Source organism: Prionailurus bengalensis, chromosome D2, assembly GCF_016509475.1.
Source record: "Prionailurus bengalensis isolate Pbe53 chromosome D2, Fcat_Pben_1.1_paternal_pri, whole genome shotgun sequence".
In the NCBI taxonomy this organism is placed as follows: domain Eukaryota; kingdom Metazoa; phylum Chordata; class Mammalia; order Carnivora; family Felidae; genus Prionailurus; species Prionailurus bengalensis.
Window position 1 is genome coordinate 82,381,306 of NC_057351.1, and position 16,493 is coordinate 82,397,798.

Here is a 16,493-nt window from a genome sequence, read left to right on the forward strand (position 1 = left end):
GCCACCAGGTTTACTGTGAGTTATTACGGCAGCTACGAGGAGCTAGCTCGTGGTCTCGTGGATAGCAGATGGCTTGGGTAGACTTGGCCACTGCCGTCCACGGACCTCTTTGACCCCTGTTGTCACCGTGACATGGCCAGGTCCTGTGGACACTGCCTGCCTGAGACAGTAGTGGAGCAGTGAGCTTTGGGCAGGGCATCGCACTTTCAGGAAGCTTCATGACCAGCTCATCTGCAGGGAGTGTTTGGTGAACCCCGTGGCTGTCAGGAGCCACGTGACTCCCACACCCAGCTTTGAAGATGTCTGTCTCTCTCTGTGTCATCCTCCTCTGGTAAGTAGCCAGAAGAGCAGACTCTTGGCCCTGAGAGGGTCTTCCTCAACTTCCCTTGCCTGTCCCGAGGCAGGAGACACTACTCCTGCTTTGTGCCCCTTACTTTATTCCCCTGGATCTGGAGTATCATCATCTGGTCGTTCGATGACATGTACCTGCTCTGCCTTCACTTCCATGCCTGCCATTTTGAATGGGCTCGTAGGCCCTTCAGGCTCCTGGAAGTGGCTTTTTGTGCCAAGAGGAATATGACCGATCGTTCACTCTTTAGGAAACCACCAGAGATGCTCGGATTTAAAAGCAAAAGGAAAATTTTTTCACCTTCCATCCAGTGTCGTGTCCATACCGCATTTGTGCTTTGTGCAAGAAACTGGCAGCTGAAAGCTCCCGAGCCATCCCGGCCCCTGCCATCCGTGGATAGGCCACCTGTTTTGATGAATGATAAACACCTTCTACAGAGAAAACTGCTGGCCCCCAAATTGGAGAGACAAGAGGATACAGTGAAGCAGAAGCCCAGGAGCAAAAACCACCACCGGAGCCCGTACTGGATTGGATTCCTCCTACGCGGCGCATCATGTCCACTTTCAACGTAAAATTACAAGGCATACTAAAGGCAAAAACACAGTTTTAAGAGAGAGAGAGCAAACATCAGAGCCAGGCTTGGCTTTGGCAGATGTTTTCAGAATTTTCAGACCGGGACTTTAAAATAACCATGATTAAATTGTTAAGAGCTCTAATGGAAAAAGGAGACTTTATGCAGAAACAGATGATATAATAAGCAGAAAGATGGAAACTCTAAGAAAGAATCAAAAAGAAATGCTACAAATCCAAAACACTGTGACAGAATAAAGAAGGTCTTTGGTCTCATTAATAGACTGGCCACAGCCGAGGAAAGAATCAGCTTAAAAGATTGAAATATGTTTGCATATGTTTCGTAAGGGTCTTGGGCAACTGGAAGAATTACTGACTTCTAGCTTCGGTCCCTGAGATCTGGCCTACTGCTGTGCCGACTTTCACATTCACTTGTAGGCTAATTATGTGTAGCATAGCAGTGAGCTCTGCCTCAGGTAAAGGCCCCAGTCTTTTGCACAGGAATGCCCTGGCCCTTGCTTCATTGTCTTCCTGCATTTTTGCCTTTGTTCAGAGTAATTTACTTCTGTGATGCTAATATGGTTAGCATGAAGCTAGAAATCAATATTTTTCTGCGGGAGAGAAGTAGAAACCTCTTTGAAATCATTCCCTACTATGGACATACTCTTCCTCCTGATTTCTAAGGGCATCTAAGAAGCTGATTTGTGTCCAGAGAGAAGAATTATTAATACATTTATTAGCTTCCCAACTTCAATGTTTGAGAATACTATTTTTTTTTTAAAGCAAGATCTCTCGTGTTCACCAGGACGTGAAACCTAGTGGGGATGTGCTCTGAATGTGGCCTTTTATCATCAGGACCCAGGGTCAGAAAATAAGCTCTTGAAATGCCACTTGCAGTCACAGTTTCTGATTAACCTCTGTTCCTCTTTCGTACGGAGCCTCACTCGGCACGTACCTGTTGTTAGTGCTGTCAGCACTAGCTAGGCTTTAATCAAGAATCACATCCAGGATTCCTGAGATTATCTGACATCATTAACTTCTTTGAACTTGGAACATCCTGAATCATTCTATGAAGAGTCAGGTGTTCCATTCTTAACCAATGCCTGGGATCACAAGATGGTTCTCAACCTATCACAAGTCTTTCATTTAAAAAATAAAATAGGGGCACCCGGGGGGCTCAGTCAGCTAAGCGTCCGACTTCGGCTCAGGTCACGATCTCGCAGTTCTTGGGTTCGAGCCGCGCGTCAGGCTCTGTGCTGACAGCTCGCAGCCTGGAGACTGCTTCTGATTCTGCGTCTCCCTCTCTCTGTTTCTCTCTCTCTCTCTCTCTCTCTCTCTCTCTCTGTCTCTCTCTCTCAAAAATAAATAAACATTAAACATTTTTTTTAATTAAAAATAAAATGGATCTATGGATTAAAGAGAAACAAGAAAACCAGGTTTTTATAGACAGGTTTTTTAATATTCACTACACAGCTCACATTTAGTCACAGAAGTAAAAACATAAATATATTTTATTTTTTATTAACTTTTTAAAGTTTCTGATCTTGTTTTGTTTATTTATTTTTGAGAGAGAGAGACAGAGTACAACCAGGGGTGGGGCAGATTGTGAGAATGACACAGAATCCGAAGCAGGCTCTAGGCTCCGAGCTATCAGCACAGAGCCTGACGCAGGGCTCCAACCCATGAAGCCTGAGATCATGATCTGACCTGAGCTGAGCCACCCAGGTGCCCCAAAACATAAATATATTTTAAATCTGTGGACCATTTTCACCTTTTCTCCTGGTACTTTTCTTATGAAATAGATGTATATTGATCTATGGTGTATAAACATCCATTAGTAATATATAAAATGTACTCCGTTTATCACTAAGCAGAAACCCTCTTGAAATCCTAAAATTAAAAAAAAATTTAAAAAGGAATAAAGAACATAGGATTTATTGATGCCCTTTAAGCCCATTGACAAATTTCCTTTAGAACCAGTGCTATTTTGTAATTTGTTTTGTTTTTCTTAATGTTTATTTTTTTGAGAGAGAGAAAGAGTGCAAGCAGGGCAGGGGAAAAGAGAGAGAGAGAGAGAGAGAGAGAGAGAGAGAGAGAATCTGAAGCAGGTTCCAGGCTCTGAGCTATCAGCACAGAGCCCAATGCAGAGCTTCAACTTGTGACCTGTGAGATCATGACCTGAACTGAAGTCAGCTGCTTAACCGACTGAGCCACCTAGGCACCCCAGTGCTTTTTTTTTTTTAATGGAGTGAGTGGAACATTCTAGTTATATGGGTTCATTAATGTCTTACTCTTCCTTGCAGCTAAAAAAAAATTTTTTTTTAATGAGAGATGAGCAGTCACTCTGTCCAATGACCTAAGTACCCCTACACAAACACCTCCCTGTAAGCACATGTGCATGACATTGGATCATAGTTCCCCCTGGACAGAAAGCACATTTGTAATTCAGTAGAATTTCCTTGTCACCTCATAATCCTGCAGTCTTTCATTACTGGTTGGTAATTTTGTTGTGTGTGACCAAGTTCTTCTATGCCGTCATCAACTTAGCCCTCTCTTAGAGTGGTGGACTCACTGTTACTTTATAGACATAAGTGACATTCTTCATGGCCCCTTTACAATGCTAATTAAAGTGGTTCTCACGAGAATTCTGAAAATCTTAGTACTCAGGAGGGAGTACAGCACTGGTATATGATGCAAATGTGTAAGTTCTGGAAGATCAATGGTGCATAGTGATGCATTTGTGTTAGAGGGTCTGGTCCAGAAAGGCTTGCTCAGAGATTGGTAGAGCTTGAGCCTGAGCACCGGTGCGGAAGGGACTTGAGAGAGGGGACGATGGGGGGGGGGGGGGGGTGTGCTGTCGGCAGAGCCCAGAAGTGGGGCGCCAGAGCAACGTGAACTTTTACGTAAGAAACCCACAGTTTTATATAGAAACGGTTTTGAGATGAGCGTTCTTCAGTTCTAGAGAGGTTTTGAAGTCCTAGGAAGGGAACAGAACTAAGCACAGGCAGGAAACGGAAGACATTTCCATATCCGTGAGAGAGGAATAAAGGTCGCATGATATCCCCGTTGTGAAATTGTAAAGGCGAATGATCAAACGCTTGGGAAAGGATTAAAAATCTGAGCGCAGAATAGGATGGTGTGCAGTCGTAGCTTGTAAATACTGGTGAGTTAGAGTTGGAAGGGCTCATCCTCTGCCTTTGATGCGGATTCTCTTTGTTACGTCTCCCTGAGTTGTCAGCTGAAAATATCCTCATTACTGAGCCATAGCGTATGAACCAGAGGACATTAACATCTCAGATGCAGCAAAATATGAAAATCTTGGAGCGTTTTTCTAAAGGTGCCCCTCTTTCTTGTATTTATTTATCACTTATTTTCAAAGAAATCAGTTCCAGTGGCAGTGTCTTTTGTTGCTAATGAAATTAAACAACTTACGCCATCTATGGGATAATTGGACTCCTTTATAGCAGTGATATTCACTGGTATCTCAGGCCTTGATCCCGGAGTCAGCACATCAGATTCAGGTGCTAAATTTCACGCCGAAAGTGGCCGTGGTGTTGCCTGCCATTCGGCTTGGTTAGGTGACTGTTCTGCACCTTTTTGGCGCCTTGTGTATGGTAAAGTTTTTAAAGTCTTTATAGAGACGTTTACATTAAGAAATACCATTTTGATAGAAATTTTCATGCTCGCCCAGAAGATATTTTACAATATGCAGAAATACCCCTTGCTTATAACCTGCTCATTAATCTTTCTTCATTGGTGCGTATACAGAAGGTGCTGTTCAAATGGCAACCAGTTATTTATTGGTTTGTTTGGTTACTTACTTAATTACTATGGTTTGGAAGGTCCCTCTGTCTGGAACAGCACTGTCCAATAGAAATTTCTGTGAGAATGGGAATGTTCTATATCTGCACGGTTAGATACAGTAACACTAACCCCTATAGGGCTACTGAGCCCTTAGAGCATGGCAGGTGTAACAGAGGGAGCAAATGTTTAGCTTTATTTAATTTTAATTAAATTTAATTTATATTTGAGTACATGTGGCTGGTGGCTACCACATTAATCACCACACATCTCGAAAACCATGTTGCCTTCTAGGGGCTCTTGCCAAAGCTGGGCCCAGCATGTCTTAAATCACGTTCAGGTTTCTTCCCAAATTTGGGATCTTTGCTGGTTTTTTTTTTTTTTTATCTTCTAATGACTTTACAACAGTTAAGAATGGCTAAGCTGTCATATCTTTGGGTAATACCGTTTTTTAACGAACGACTGGTGATTCTTCAATGACAAAAGTAGGTTTTTGTCCTCGCAGTGCAAGAAACGGAATCATTAAAATTGCCCCCTCAAAAAGTGAATTTCGCATTTTATGTGAATTTATGGTTCTAAACCAAGGGGCTGGGTCCATTTGGCTGTGTTTGACACAAAGTGAAGAACCATGATGATTTAATCTGCAGGTGACATCTTATATAGAACAGGTTTCTCAAAACAGTGTTGTGGTTTGATTTTTCAGAATTTCTACAAAGAAATTGAAAGAGAAGAAATGTATATAAGGTAGGTAGGCATCATGCTTGCTTGTACCTCTGCATGTTTATTAGAAGTGCTGTTTGTTACGTCCATGCTAACAAATGTCTTCTAACTGTGGGGGTTTATCTTGGAGGAATCGTGAACCCTCAAGGTAGAGTTTGATGTGTTCTGACTCCTGGCCCAGTTTATCTACACCAACACGGAGCTTTGACGGTCATATTTAGCCACCTTAGAGAAAAGCCATAAATTATTATGGCACAGGGTTTTTGTATCTTTTGACTGACCCATATGGCCTTTTAGAAAAGAGACAACCATATGATCAAGTGAGAAATCCAGTTTTAATTTTATCACATATGGACAATAGTATAATTTTTCAGTCCATTCTTACTTTAACTGACACTGTGTTCCGATGTTTTATATTGTCTGCTGGATTTTTCTCCTTCACTTGCCTTTTTCTCTAGAGGGATGGGCTGTGATTGAGCCCCCTCTCTTGGCCACCTTTAGGGGGTGAGTGTCAAATATTTAGCAAGACTATAACTTAGCAGAATAGAGTAAGGATACATCACGTGACATTCATGTTTAATGATGTGTTTATTACATCAAGCATGATTGTCTAACTTGATTTCTAAAAATTTTTTCCTTTATCCCTTATAAAAATATGCCATAGAAACTTAATAAACTTTTGGGAAAACAACTAGATTCTTTTATCCAAAATGTAGTTTACTTTATACTAAAAAAGCAACCTTTATATCTTAATGGCAAAGAAATTCTTTTGATCACATTCACTGTGATCATCAGAGCCCTTTATTTTTATGGATTTTTATTTTTATGGGTGTGTGTGTGTGTGTGTGTGTGTGTGTGTGTTTGGATTCAATAGAAATGTAAGAAATCACAATCAAACATCGTAATCTCATTTCAAATATAAGAAGAAAAACTTTGGAACAAATTAAAAAGAATGAGAAACCCTTTAAGTACATTTCTGCCTTCCTGTGCCAGCTTCCTTTTCATTTGAAAAGGGAGGACTCAAAATTCTTTTCAAAATATGATTGTATAGGGGGCGCCTGGGTGGCTCAGTCGGTTGAGCGTCCGACTTCGGCTCAGGTCAGGATCTCGCAGTCTGTGAGTTCGCGCCCCGCTTCGGGCTCTGTGCTGACAGCTCGGAGCCTGGAGCCTGTTTCCGATTCTGTGTCTCCCTCTCTCTGCCCCTTCCCTGCTCATGCTCTGTCTCTCTCTGTCTCTCAAAAATGAATAGACGTTAAAAAAATTTTTTTTAAATATATGATTGTATATTTCTCTTGTTGGTTTTTCTTAGTGCTTCCTGCACCCAGAGTGTTCAAGGCATTGTGAGTTGTGAGCACTGTAAACAGAAGGTGTAGATATGGTGCACTGGTGAAGGTAGAATTCAGCCCTTGCAATCCTCAGCACAAATGATGTGCTCCCATGTGAGAAATATCTGTCTATTTCGTCACCTCAGGTATTTGTACAAGCTGTGTGACCTGCATAAAGAGTGTGATAACTACACGGAGGCAGCTTATACCTTGCTTCTCCATGCAAAGCTTCTGAAGGTAATAGAAATTACTACACGCTTTTATGATTCTGTTGTTATATGTTCTGAGATTATTTAAAATTGTGTTTGTCCATGATAAATTTCAGTAAACCTATGATTTAAGATCTTATGGATTTTGACTAAATGTGGTGACATAAACAAAGACATATTTAGGAGCTACTTTGATTGTAGGCTTGGCCCTACTGAATGCAGATTTAACAAGATGTCATAGCAAATTATCACTGAGCATCATAAACAGCCATCATTGGGCTGTCGGCTAGCAGCGAGTTAGAGATTCTACGGTTCCTTATTCATGCCAGCAGAACTCAGAGGTAGTGGAGAATAACATCAGTAAGAAGGAATTTCGACAGCTCAGGGTAGGATAGGATGAGACATATCCCTAATTATCTTAGCAAAGCATTCACATTGAGATCTTCTATTAGTCCATCAGTTGACGTTACACCTCCTGCCTAATTCTCGTGGAGTGTTGCTCCTGAGCACAGGTCTGGCATGACAACGTTCAGCTGTGATGATTCTTTTGTTTTGCAGATATCTTTTGACATTGAATGTTTGTTTGCAGTAATATATTTATGCTCTTCCCTGATGCCCAATTCTAGCCCAGTTAATTATACTGAGTAGACCCACAGTAAATGGATGGATGGATGGATGGATGGATGGATGGATGGATGGATGGATAAATGGAAGTATGGGTGGATAGATGGATGGATGGAAGGGTGAATGGATGGGTAAGTGGGTGGGTGGATGGATGATGGATGCATGTATGGATGGATGGCTGAATAAATGGAAGTATGGGTGGATAGATGAATGGATGGAAGGGTGAATGGATGGATAAGTGGGTGGATGGATGGATGGATGAGTGGATGGATGGATGGGTGGATGGATGGATGGATGGATGGGTGGATGGATGAATAAATGGAAGTATGGGTGGATAGATGGATGGACGGAAGGATGAATGGATGGGTAAGTTGGGTGGATGGATGGATGGATGGATGGATGGATGGATGGATGGATGGATAAATGTGTAGGTGGGTGGGTCGGTAGGCAGATGGATGGATAAGTAGATAGGTGAAGGAAATGCTATACAACCTCTAGTGTTATGTATTAATACTTTAGCTAATCATTAGATCATCTTTTCCATTACATCCTTATAAAAAAAATTTGAAAAATTACAAACTGGATCAACAAGAATGGTTAGGAGAATTCAAATTTAGTTGAGTGACCCAACATAAAGACCACTCATTCAAGGAATACTGTTTTCAAACTCAGGCCAGCCCCCCCCCCCAAACACCAAAAACTAAAAGAAAGAAAACCAGAGAAGATCGCATTAAAACAGGCATTAAGCAATGTCTTTTGGGTGTTGAGAAGCATTAAGGAGAACACTATGTTAAGAGTGAAACTCCAGCAAGAATCTTCCAGCCTTTGGCCCAACCCTGAAATCTCTAGTATCTCTTGGTGTTACAAATACACACCGGCTGCTGTGGAGATGTTGGAGTGCGGAGATGTAGTTTTGCCTGAAAACAAAAGGGTCCATTGCAAGGAAAACAGGAGGAGGATCAGTCTGGGTGCCTCATCAACACTCATCAGTAGACCCCCGTCTGGCTTCACCCCACATAAAGCTCTCCCAAGGAAAGTAATGTACAAAGATAGAGATTTCAGTTAGCACACCTGACACCAGCCATGCCACTGCGAATTCTAATGGCCTTCATTTGTTAGCAACCCAAATTTCAGTAATAAGGCATTTTTGCAGCTATGAAGATATTTATTTTCACCAGGAAAATTAAAATGGGGTTGACAAGCTACTCACTCACCCTCACTCTCTTATAGTACATAAGCACTCGCGTGTGCACGTGAACATAAAATAGATATGTGTGTAAACTATCATTTGTTCACGCATTGCATTTATTGAATGCAGATGGGCTCGGCACAGACCACACGAGGGTGTGTTTCACAACCCAAATCCATAGGCCCAAGTGCGTTATCTTTTCCACTGGGGCTCCGAATTTTCCAGTTAAATGGCAAAATGCTCTATAATTTCTCTCCCTATCTTTTGCATCGTTACATTTCGTAATTTTTTCTAAATATATTTTGATACAGCATTCAGTGTGAACTCGAGCTGGTTAATCAGCTTAATGAAGGCGTTATTTGTTTCGTTATGAAAATTTTCCTTCAACGTGACAGATACATTCTTGTTCGTTAGCTAAAAATTCTCAAATATAATCTTTGGTTATTTTGCCTAAACCAAGACCAATGCAAGCATTAGCCTTGAGTCCCCGTAATCAAGTTAAATCATATCAGTGTTTAAATGGAAGGTGTAGAGGGACTTTTATTCCCCTCTTCAATATTTTTTAAGTGATTTTAAACTCCAAGGAAGTTATTTGAAATCAATTTTCTTATTTATTTTATTGTTGTTACATTTTAGAATCATCTAAAATTGTACGTTTATCCCCCATGAAGAATAGAAATCTAGCTGTGCAGTGAGAACTCCATAATTTAATGATTTTGTAACAGCCAACTGTGATCAGTAGAGGCGAGTCTAATTTCGAGGTGAAACCTTTGCAGCCTGATTAAATGTTTCTCACCCTTACTTGACATTTCTAGAGCAGGGGAGCCATTCTGGCCCCGTGCTCTGGGCCCTGTTGGAGCCCCCAGGGCTCAGCAGGAGGTGCCTCTTGGGAAGCCTCACCATGCTCCCCAAGCCCCCTGCTCCCCATTTTAGCAGGCCAGTCCTGCTGGGCCTCTGCCCGATCACAGCTATTACTCTCATTAATCTGCCCCTAAATGTGTCACCCTGGCTGGTGTCATTGCTCCATATGTGGCCTGAACAGCATTGGGTCCTGTGGGGCACACCCACCCCCATGTTGGTCCAGGCGGCCTGGGGGTCCATTGCTTTCTTTGCAGCATCTTTGCTGGCCTATCTACAGGGTCAAACTCTACCTCCTGTGTCCAACTGATAAGCAAGCCCATTCTAATTACTTTCTCCAAGGAGCATCCCCAGACCCCACCCCCACCGGCAGTGTGTACTCAGCCCTCTTACCCTTTAATGCTCATGGAACACATTTTGTGGCGTTATTACAGATCATTGTGCTCTAAGCTGTCCTAGCACTGTCTCCGGGTGAGGGCACCTTCTGACTCGTCTTTGACCCCGTGCCTTGCACATAGTAGCTCCTACCCAATAGTGAATTTTGTTGAACCCTTATACTTAACGCCACTGTTTTGCGGAGCCCAAGTTCATGAGCTGACACATCAGATGAGCTTGCCTTCACTTTGGTGCATCTCCCCGGCTTGCTGAGACCTCTGTGCATCTCCTGTTTATACTGTGGGTCCACTGTCACTTCCACATCCACTGATCGAGTTGTGCCTGGGTGATGGGCAGCGAGCCCAGAGCCAAAGGTCCAAAGATAGGCCACCAGGTTCCTTTTATTTACGACTGGTATGTGAGATCCCTGTGTCTTCTTTGCTAAAGGAGGGGGCACCTGGGTGGCTCAGTCGGTTAAGCTTCCGACTTCGGCTCAGGTCCTGATCTCGCGGTTTGTGAGTTCAAACTCCGCATTGGGCTCTCTCTGTCAGCACAGAGCCTGCTTCGGATCCTCTGTCCCCCTCTCTCTGCCCCTCCCCTGCTCGTTCCCTCTCCCAATCCCCAAAATAAATAAGCTTAGGAAAAATGTTGAGTGTCTCAGGACTGAGTCCAGGACCCCGGGATGCCTCACTTGAGACAGCCCCAGTCACGTGGCTCATAATTCATCCCAGGTATTTCAACACACTCTCAGCAAGCTGACAGTTCTGTGCGTTCCAGAACCTGCCGGTTTCTCTTCTGTGTGACTCTAGGCCTGGCTTTGCCTCCCTCTTGTCTTTCATTCCTCGTGGGGCCTCTGCACAGAGGTTGTGCCCTCATTTCCAGGCCCCAACAGCCTGATGACAGCAGCCCCGAGTGGCCCTGGAACCGTGGCCTCGTGCGTGCAGGGCGTGCGGGACTCACTGTGCATTCTGACCAAGGGAGGGCACGGGGCGGCACTGGGCGTGCCCTCGCCTGGCACTTCTCATGCTCTGCTTTTGCCCCAGTGGTCAGAGGACGTGTGTGCGGCCCACCTCACCCAGCGGGACGGGTACCAGGCGACAACACAGGGACAGCTGAAAGAACAGCTCTATCAGGAGATCATCCACTACTTCGACAAAGGCAAGGTAAAAAAAAGTGCAGTTTTTCTTGTGTTTTTCTCGTTACGTGTATCTTCCTGCCGCACGCATTTCATGGCAGGTGATGTTCGTGCAACCAGAAATTTGTTACAGGTTGTGTGTTGGAAGGTTTTATGCATGGCTCACCAGCTGGCCCTTCCGAGTAGAAATCCTACCAAGAAACCCCACGGTCTTCCTTCTATACACGCTCTGAAAGTAAGGAACTAAAAAAGTACAAGAATTTTGCTGGTCCTTGCTGGAGACAACCAGGTCTGGGACACCCATTTGGAGGAGTTTCTGAGCACTTAGGACTAATGCGTTCCTTTGACACTTGGGATTTTTCTGCTCTCCCTGAAAAATGAATCCTGTGATAAGACCAGTAATGCACCATTTTGGCGGATTCTAGATTCACTGGCTCCCACAAAATTATTTATTCCGTTGACTTCTATGGGGAGGAAGCCTGCCATCATTTTAATCAGCCAGTAATAGGTCTTATCAGTGTAGTTTGTGTGAGTCACATAAGATGTAACTATTGGAAAAAAAAAAAAAAAAAGGAGTTACTTGAGCTTTGGACGTTTTTAAAATCTGCCACCAAGGTGATTTCGGAGCTTCTTGTGTGGCTTCATCAGGATTTATAACCCATCTCGTTCACCTGCTTTTTTTTTCCCCACTCTGAGAAAGGTGACCAGAGAATCCATGGGGGCACTTGTGAGTTTTGCAGGACTGCTGTGATGAAGTACCACCCACTGAGTGGCTTTAAATGACAGAAATTTATTCTCTCACTGTTCTGGAGCCTAGAAGCTGGAAATCAGCATGTTGGCAGGGTCGTGCTGTCTGCGGGACAGTGACTCATGGGACGGTCTGTTCCATGCCTCTCTCTTACTTCCTGGGGTGGCTGGCCATTCTTGGCGTCCCGTGGCCGGTAGCCACATCAGTCCAGGGTCCACCTGTATGTGTCTCCTTGTCCGGATTTCCCTCTTCCAAGCCCGCCAGTCATTGGATTTCCCACCTGATCCGCTATGACGTCATCTTAACTGATCACATCCAAAGACCCTATTTCCAAATAAAGTCACATTCAGAGAAACCAGAGATTAGGACTTCAACACTTCTTTTGGGGGGGTGAGGGGACTCAATTCCACCCCAAACAGAACTTTGTACCAGGGAAGGATGACGGCCGCCTCTTTTTGTGGCCGTCAAGATCAATCAAACCCTCTTGAACAGACAATGTGTGTTTTGTTCATTCCCCACTGCCCTTGACACAGGGCAAAAGCCAAACTATTCAGAATAACATGGAGGTTGCCCAGAGGCCACTTGGAAATGTTCTGTGGATTCCACCTAGTCCTGTAGTAGCACAGGATATATTTCTTCATAGCAATGAGACACTTCCACAATTAAGGCCAATTACTACAATGTTATTGGTTTAGCCAGGGGACCCTATTTCTCAGCAAACTGCTAAAAGAAACAGGGCTGATTCAGCCATTCCTTCCCCCGATGACTTCCTGGCTTATCGTGTTCTAGGCTGTGGGGTGGGCAGAGCAGGACGGGGGACCGGAGAGGGCCAGAGGCCACTGGGGCCGGAGGAACATGTGCCTTTGCTCGTGGCCATTCTGGGCGGTCACGGTGGCAGTATGTCCTCGGCCCCTGAGACTTCTCCTACCACGTCACCCCTCGTTCCCTCCCTCACACCCTGTATTTTGGCCACATCACCCAAATTCGGGGGACCTTGCGCATCCCGGCCCCTCCTGGCCAGAAATTCAGCAGGCTTCTGCCCCTCCTGCCCTTGTCTGGTTTCTTCCTGTCTCAGCTTGAATGCCTCCCTCTCGTCCTACCCCCCGCGGTGTCGTCTCCTCTACAGCACTGGCTACGGTTGGCAGTGAGCAGCTTGCGTGTGTGTTTCCTCAGCAGGTCTCTCTGTAGGCTGTCGGTGCCAGAGTGTGGTGGCCACACGCACTTCTTCCTACAGCGCTCCTGATTCTCAGAACAGTGCCTGACATGTAGCCCAGTGGGCATCCGTTGGGGGCGCAGAGAAATCAGTACAAAGAATGAACACTCAGCATTTAAGAGCGATTCCCGATAGTGAGAAAGGCTCACCTGTCTCAGGACAGTGGCCTCCGATAAATAATAAATCAAAGAACAAGGTCTTTTTCATTTCCGGCAGACAGCCTCCTACGGAGGGGGGAAGATGTGTTCGGTTTGGAACAGCAGTTCTCACCCGGGACCCCCAGGAGATATTTTTAGGTTGGCATGGCCCAGGGAGTGGATGCCTCTGGCCTCCAGTGGATGGAGGCCAGGGATGCTTCTGGAACGTCCTGCGATGCGCAGACAGTCCCACGGCAGAGAACTATCCAGCCCGAAATGTCAGAAACACCAAGAGTAAGAAATCCTCGTTTTGAAAATGCTCAAGCGACGGAGTATTACCTGCAATAAGAGAAAGGGACAGAAGGACCGTCCTCACCTGTCCCTGTGTCCTGGAGGAGACACACAGAGGATTTCGGGAGAGTGACCGGTTGGTGAACGTGGAGTCGGAACGGGTCTACCTGTTCATCTCAGTTTGGGACGGCCGTCTCCACAGCAGCGGTTAGAGTTGTCCTGGCAAAAAGGATAGAAAAGCCACTTCTGAGTATTTGTAACTTTTCCACAAAAACGTTCAAAGAAAACCAAGTCCCCCTCCCATCCGTCTGCAGCTGACGTGAGCGTGATGAGCACAGGTGAGGGAGAAAGTTCCTGAGATGAAATCTGAAGTGCCTGGGCAATTAGAAAAGTCACTTTGACATCAACAAGTACTGCATTTCCTGGGACAAAGATAACAGGAGGAAGGAATTATTCATCTCCCACGTCAGGCAGGATGGGCTGGAAGATGCTGGAATTTCTGCCTCCTGAAGACCCAGGAACTGTACAGCACCCGGGTTTATTTTTCACTCATGCCGCACGAGCTTGGTCCTCTCCTGGGACGCAGGTGGGCCGAGGCCCACCACAAAGGAACGCGGCCAGGACGGGACAGTGAGTCACCAGCCCGGCCCTTACACGCACTTTCCAGAAATGACCCCCGTGTTTCTGCCCGTGTCATTGGCTGATGCGGATCGCAGGGCCACAACGGACCTCCGTGGACAGAGGTGTCTGGAAGGGAAGACCGACGTGCGGTACCCACGTCTATGAGGGTTTCTAAGTAGACGAGTGAGTCGGGGTTCGAATGGAGGACTCTGAACACACGTGGAAATGACCTAACTGTGTATGTTCGCAAGAAGATAATATTCACAGATCCCTACATAGTATAGCGCCCCACAACGGGACACGGGAGGACAGAGATATCTCCCAGAACTTGGTGTTGGGACCTGATCCCTGTTTCTCCGTAGTTGAGTTTCCTCCTTCGGTTAGGGCGGGGGTTGGGAATGGTGTGGGCAGCGTGAGAAAATGGGCTCCTGTTCCCGTGGCTAGGACCCCAGAAATCCGCCCAGGCTGCCAGGGAGGGAGGTAGGAGGTCACAGCCGAAGACGGCAGAGTTGGGCACTTTGTGCCAGATTTAGGAAATAAGACGGAGACCCGGCCTCCCGGCCAGGTGTGCGTATTTGCAGTATTTGAGAAGAAACATCCTCTGGGCCTTTTCTGAACATACTGGAGTAAGATTGGGGCTGCGGTCATTGCAACAGTTCGCCAAGCTTGATGTTGGGGGGCCTAAATGTACACATTTCCATCTCCATTCCCAGATTCCAGTCGTCTTGGAGGGAAACTATCTCACAGCGGCTCTTGGGTGATGGGTGGCAAGTATCGGGGCCAGTGGCAGCTTGACGAGGGTCTCAGGCAATGCAGGGGGGCTCCTGGGCAGGAGCCAGCGCTCAGGCAGCAGACGGGACTATAACCTGAGTGACCCAGTCCTGGAGTCACGAGGGACGTGTGGTCACTGGCATTTGAAATGCGGCCAGTCCGAGCTGAGACGTGCTGTCAGCGTAAGGCACACGCTGGGTTTGTCAGACTTCGTGAAAGACTGTCGTTGTGGGCTGGATTGTTTCTGCCAGAAATTCAGAATTTCAAGCCCTAATGTCTAGTACCTCCAGATGTGACTGTGTTTGGACCTAAGTCCTTTAAAGAGGTGATTAAGGTAAAACAAGGTAACGTGAGGACTAGTGCCCTTGTGAGAAGAGATCAGGACCCCCACAGTAGGGACCGTATGAGGACATCGTGAGAAGAGGGCCATCTACGAGCCACGCAGAGAGGCCTCAAAACACCCCATCCAGCCAGTGACCAGATCGTAGACTGCCAGCCTCCGAGGGAATAAATGAGTTTAGGGTACCCAGCCCGTGGTACTGGGTTATGGCAGCCAGAGCAACTGATACAAAAGTCAGCTGTCTCACTTAATTTTTTGTTATTGATTACATGCTGAAATGATAATATTGCAGATATATTAAATATTAGTAAAAGTAATCCCAGTTTTTGAAAAGGCGGCTACTAGTAATTTAAAATTACATTGCATTATATTTCTACTGGACAGTGCTGGTCAGAGCCAAAGACTTTGTCCTCCCTGAGCATTAAGACCATTGTCCAGGGGTGACTAGCCTGGGTGACTCAGTCGGTTGAGCGTCCGACTTCGGCTCAGGTCATGATCTCGCGGTCCCTGAGTTCGAGCCCCGCGTCGGGCTCTGTGCTGACAGCTTGGAGCCCGGAGCCTGCTTCGGATCCTGTGTCTCGCTCTCTCTCTGCCCCTTCCCTGCTCACGCTCTGTCTCTCTCTGTCTCAAAAATAAATAAAACATTAAAAAAAAAAATGCATTGTCCACAGGCACATCCATCCATCTGCTGGTGTGAATGGAAGCTTTACTCTCACATCCTCTGGGGCCATCACAGGCAGCCAGTATTGCTTATGTGCCTGTTGGCATATATTCCTTGCGCTGGGTGCATATTTGAAAAACTAAACTATATCTAAAAGAATTAGAACATGGGACCAAAGCCAGGAAATAATAGAATTTATGTCGGAATGACAAGGGGAAACATGCTAACAAGCCTCAAAATTAGATTTTTTTTTTCTTGTGACCCAGTGTCATTTCTAAAATTTGGAAAAAAAAAAAAAAACTCTCAAGAGGATGTTTAGTTTATAGGGCACCTGGCTGGCTCAGTCAGCTAAGCATCCAGCTTTGGCTCAGGTCATGATCTCGTGGTTCATGAGTTCAAGCCCCGCATTGGGCTCCACACTGTCAGCCTGCTTGGGATTCTCTCTCTCCCTCCCTCGTCCTCTCTGCCACTTCCCCACTCACGCTTTCTCTCTCAAAAATAAATACATTTTAAAAAAGAGTATGGTAGTTATTTACATTAGGGAATTTGGAGGGAT

At 45.5% G+C, this 16,493-nt stretch overlaps 1 protein-coding gene across 4 annotated transcripts in view; it reads left to right on the top strand.

The window, feature by feature from the left end:
• Positions 1-16,493, top strand: part of DOCK1 (dedicator of cytokinesis 1) — a 530,259-nt gene that overhangs the window by 462,162 nt on the left and 51,604 nt on the right. For all 4 annotated transcript variants that reach the window (XM_043597859.1, XM_043597860.1, XM_043597862.1 and 1 more), the window contains 3 exons: positions 5,424-5,464; positions 6,912-7,002; positions 11,064-11,183. In XM_043597859.1, coding sequence (XP_043453794.1) covers positions 5,424-5,464; positions 6,912-7,002; positions 11,064-11,183 — 252 coding nt within the window. The remainder of the gene's footprint in view (positions 1-5,423; positions 5,465-6,911; positions 7,003-11,063; positions 11,184-16,493) is intronic.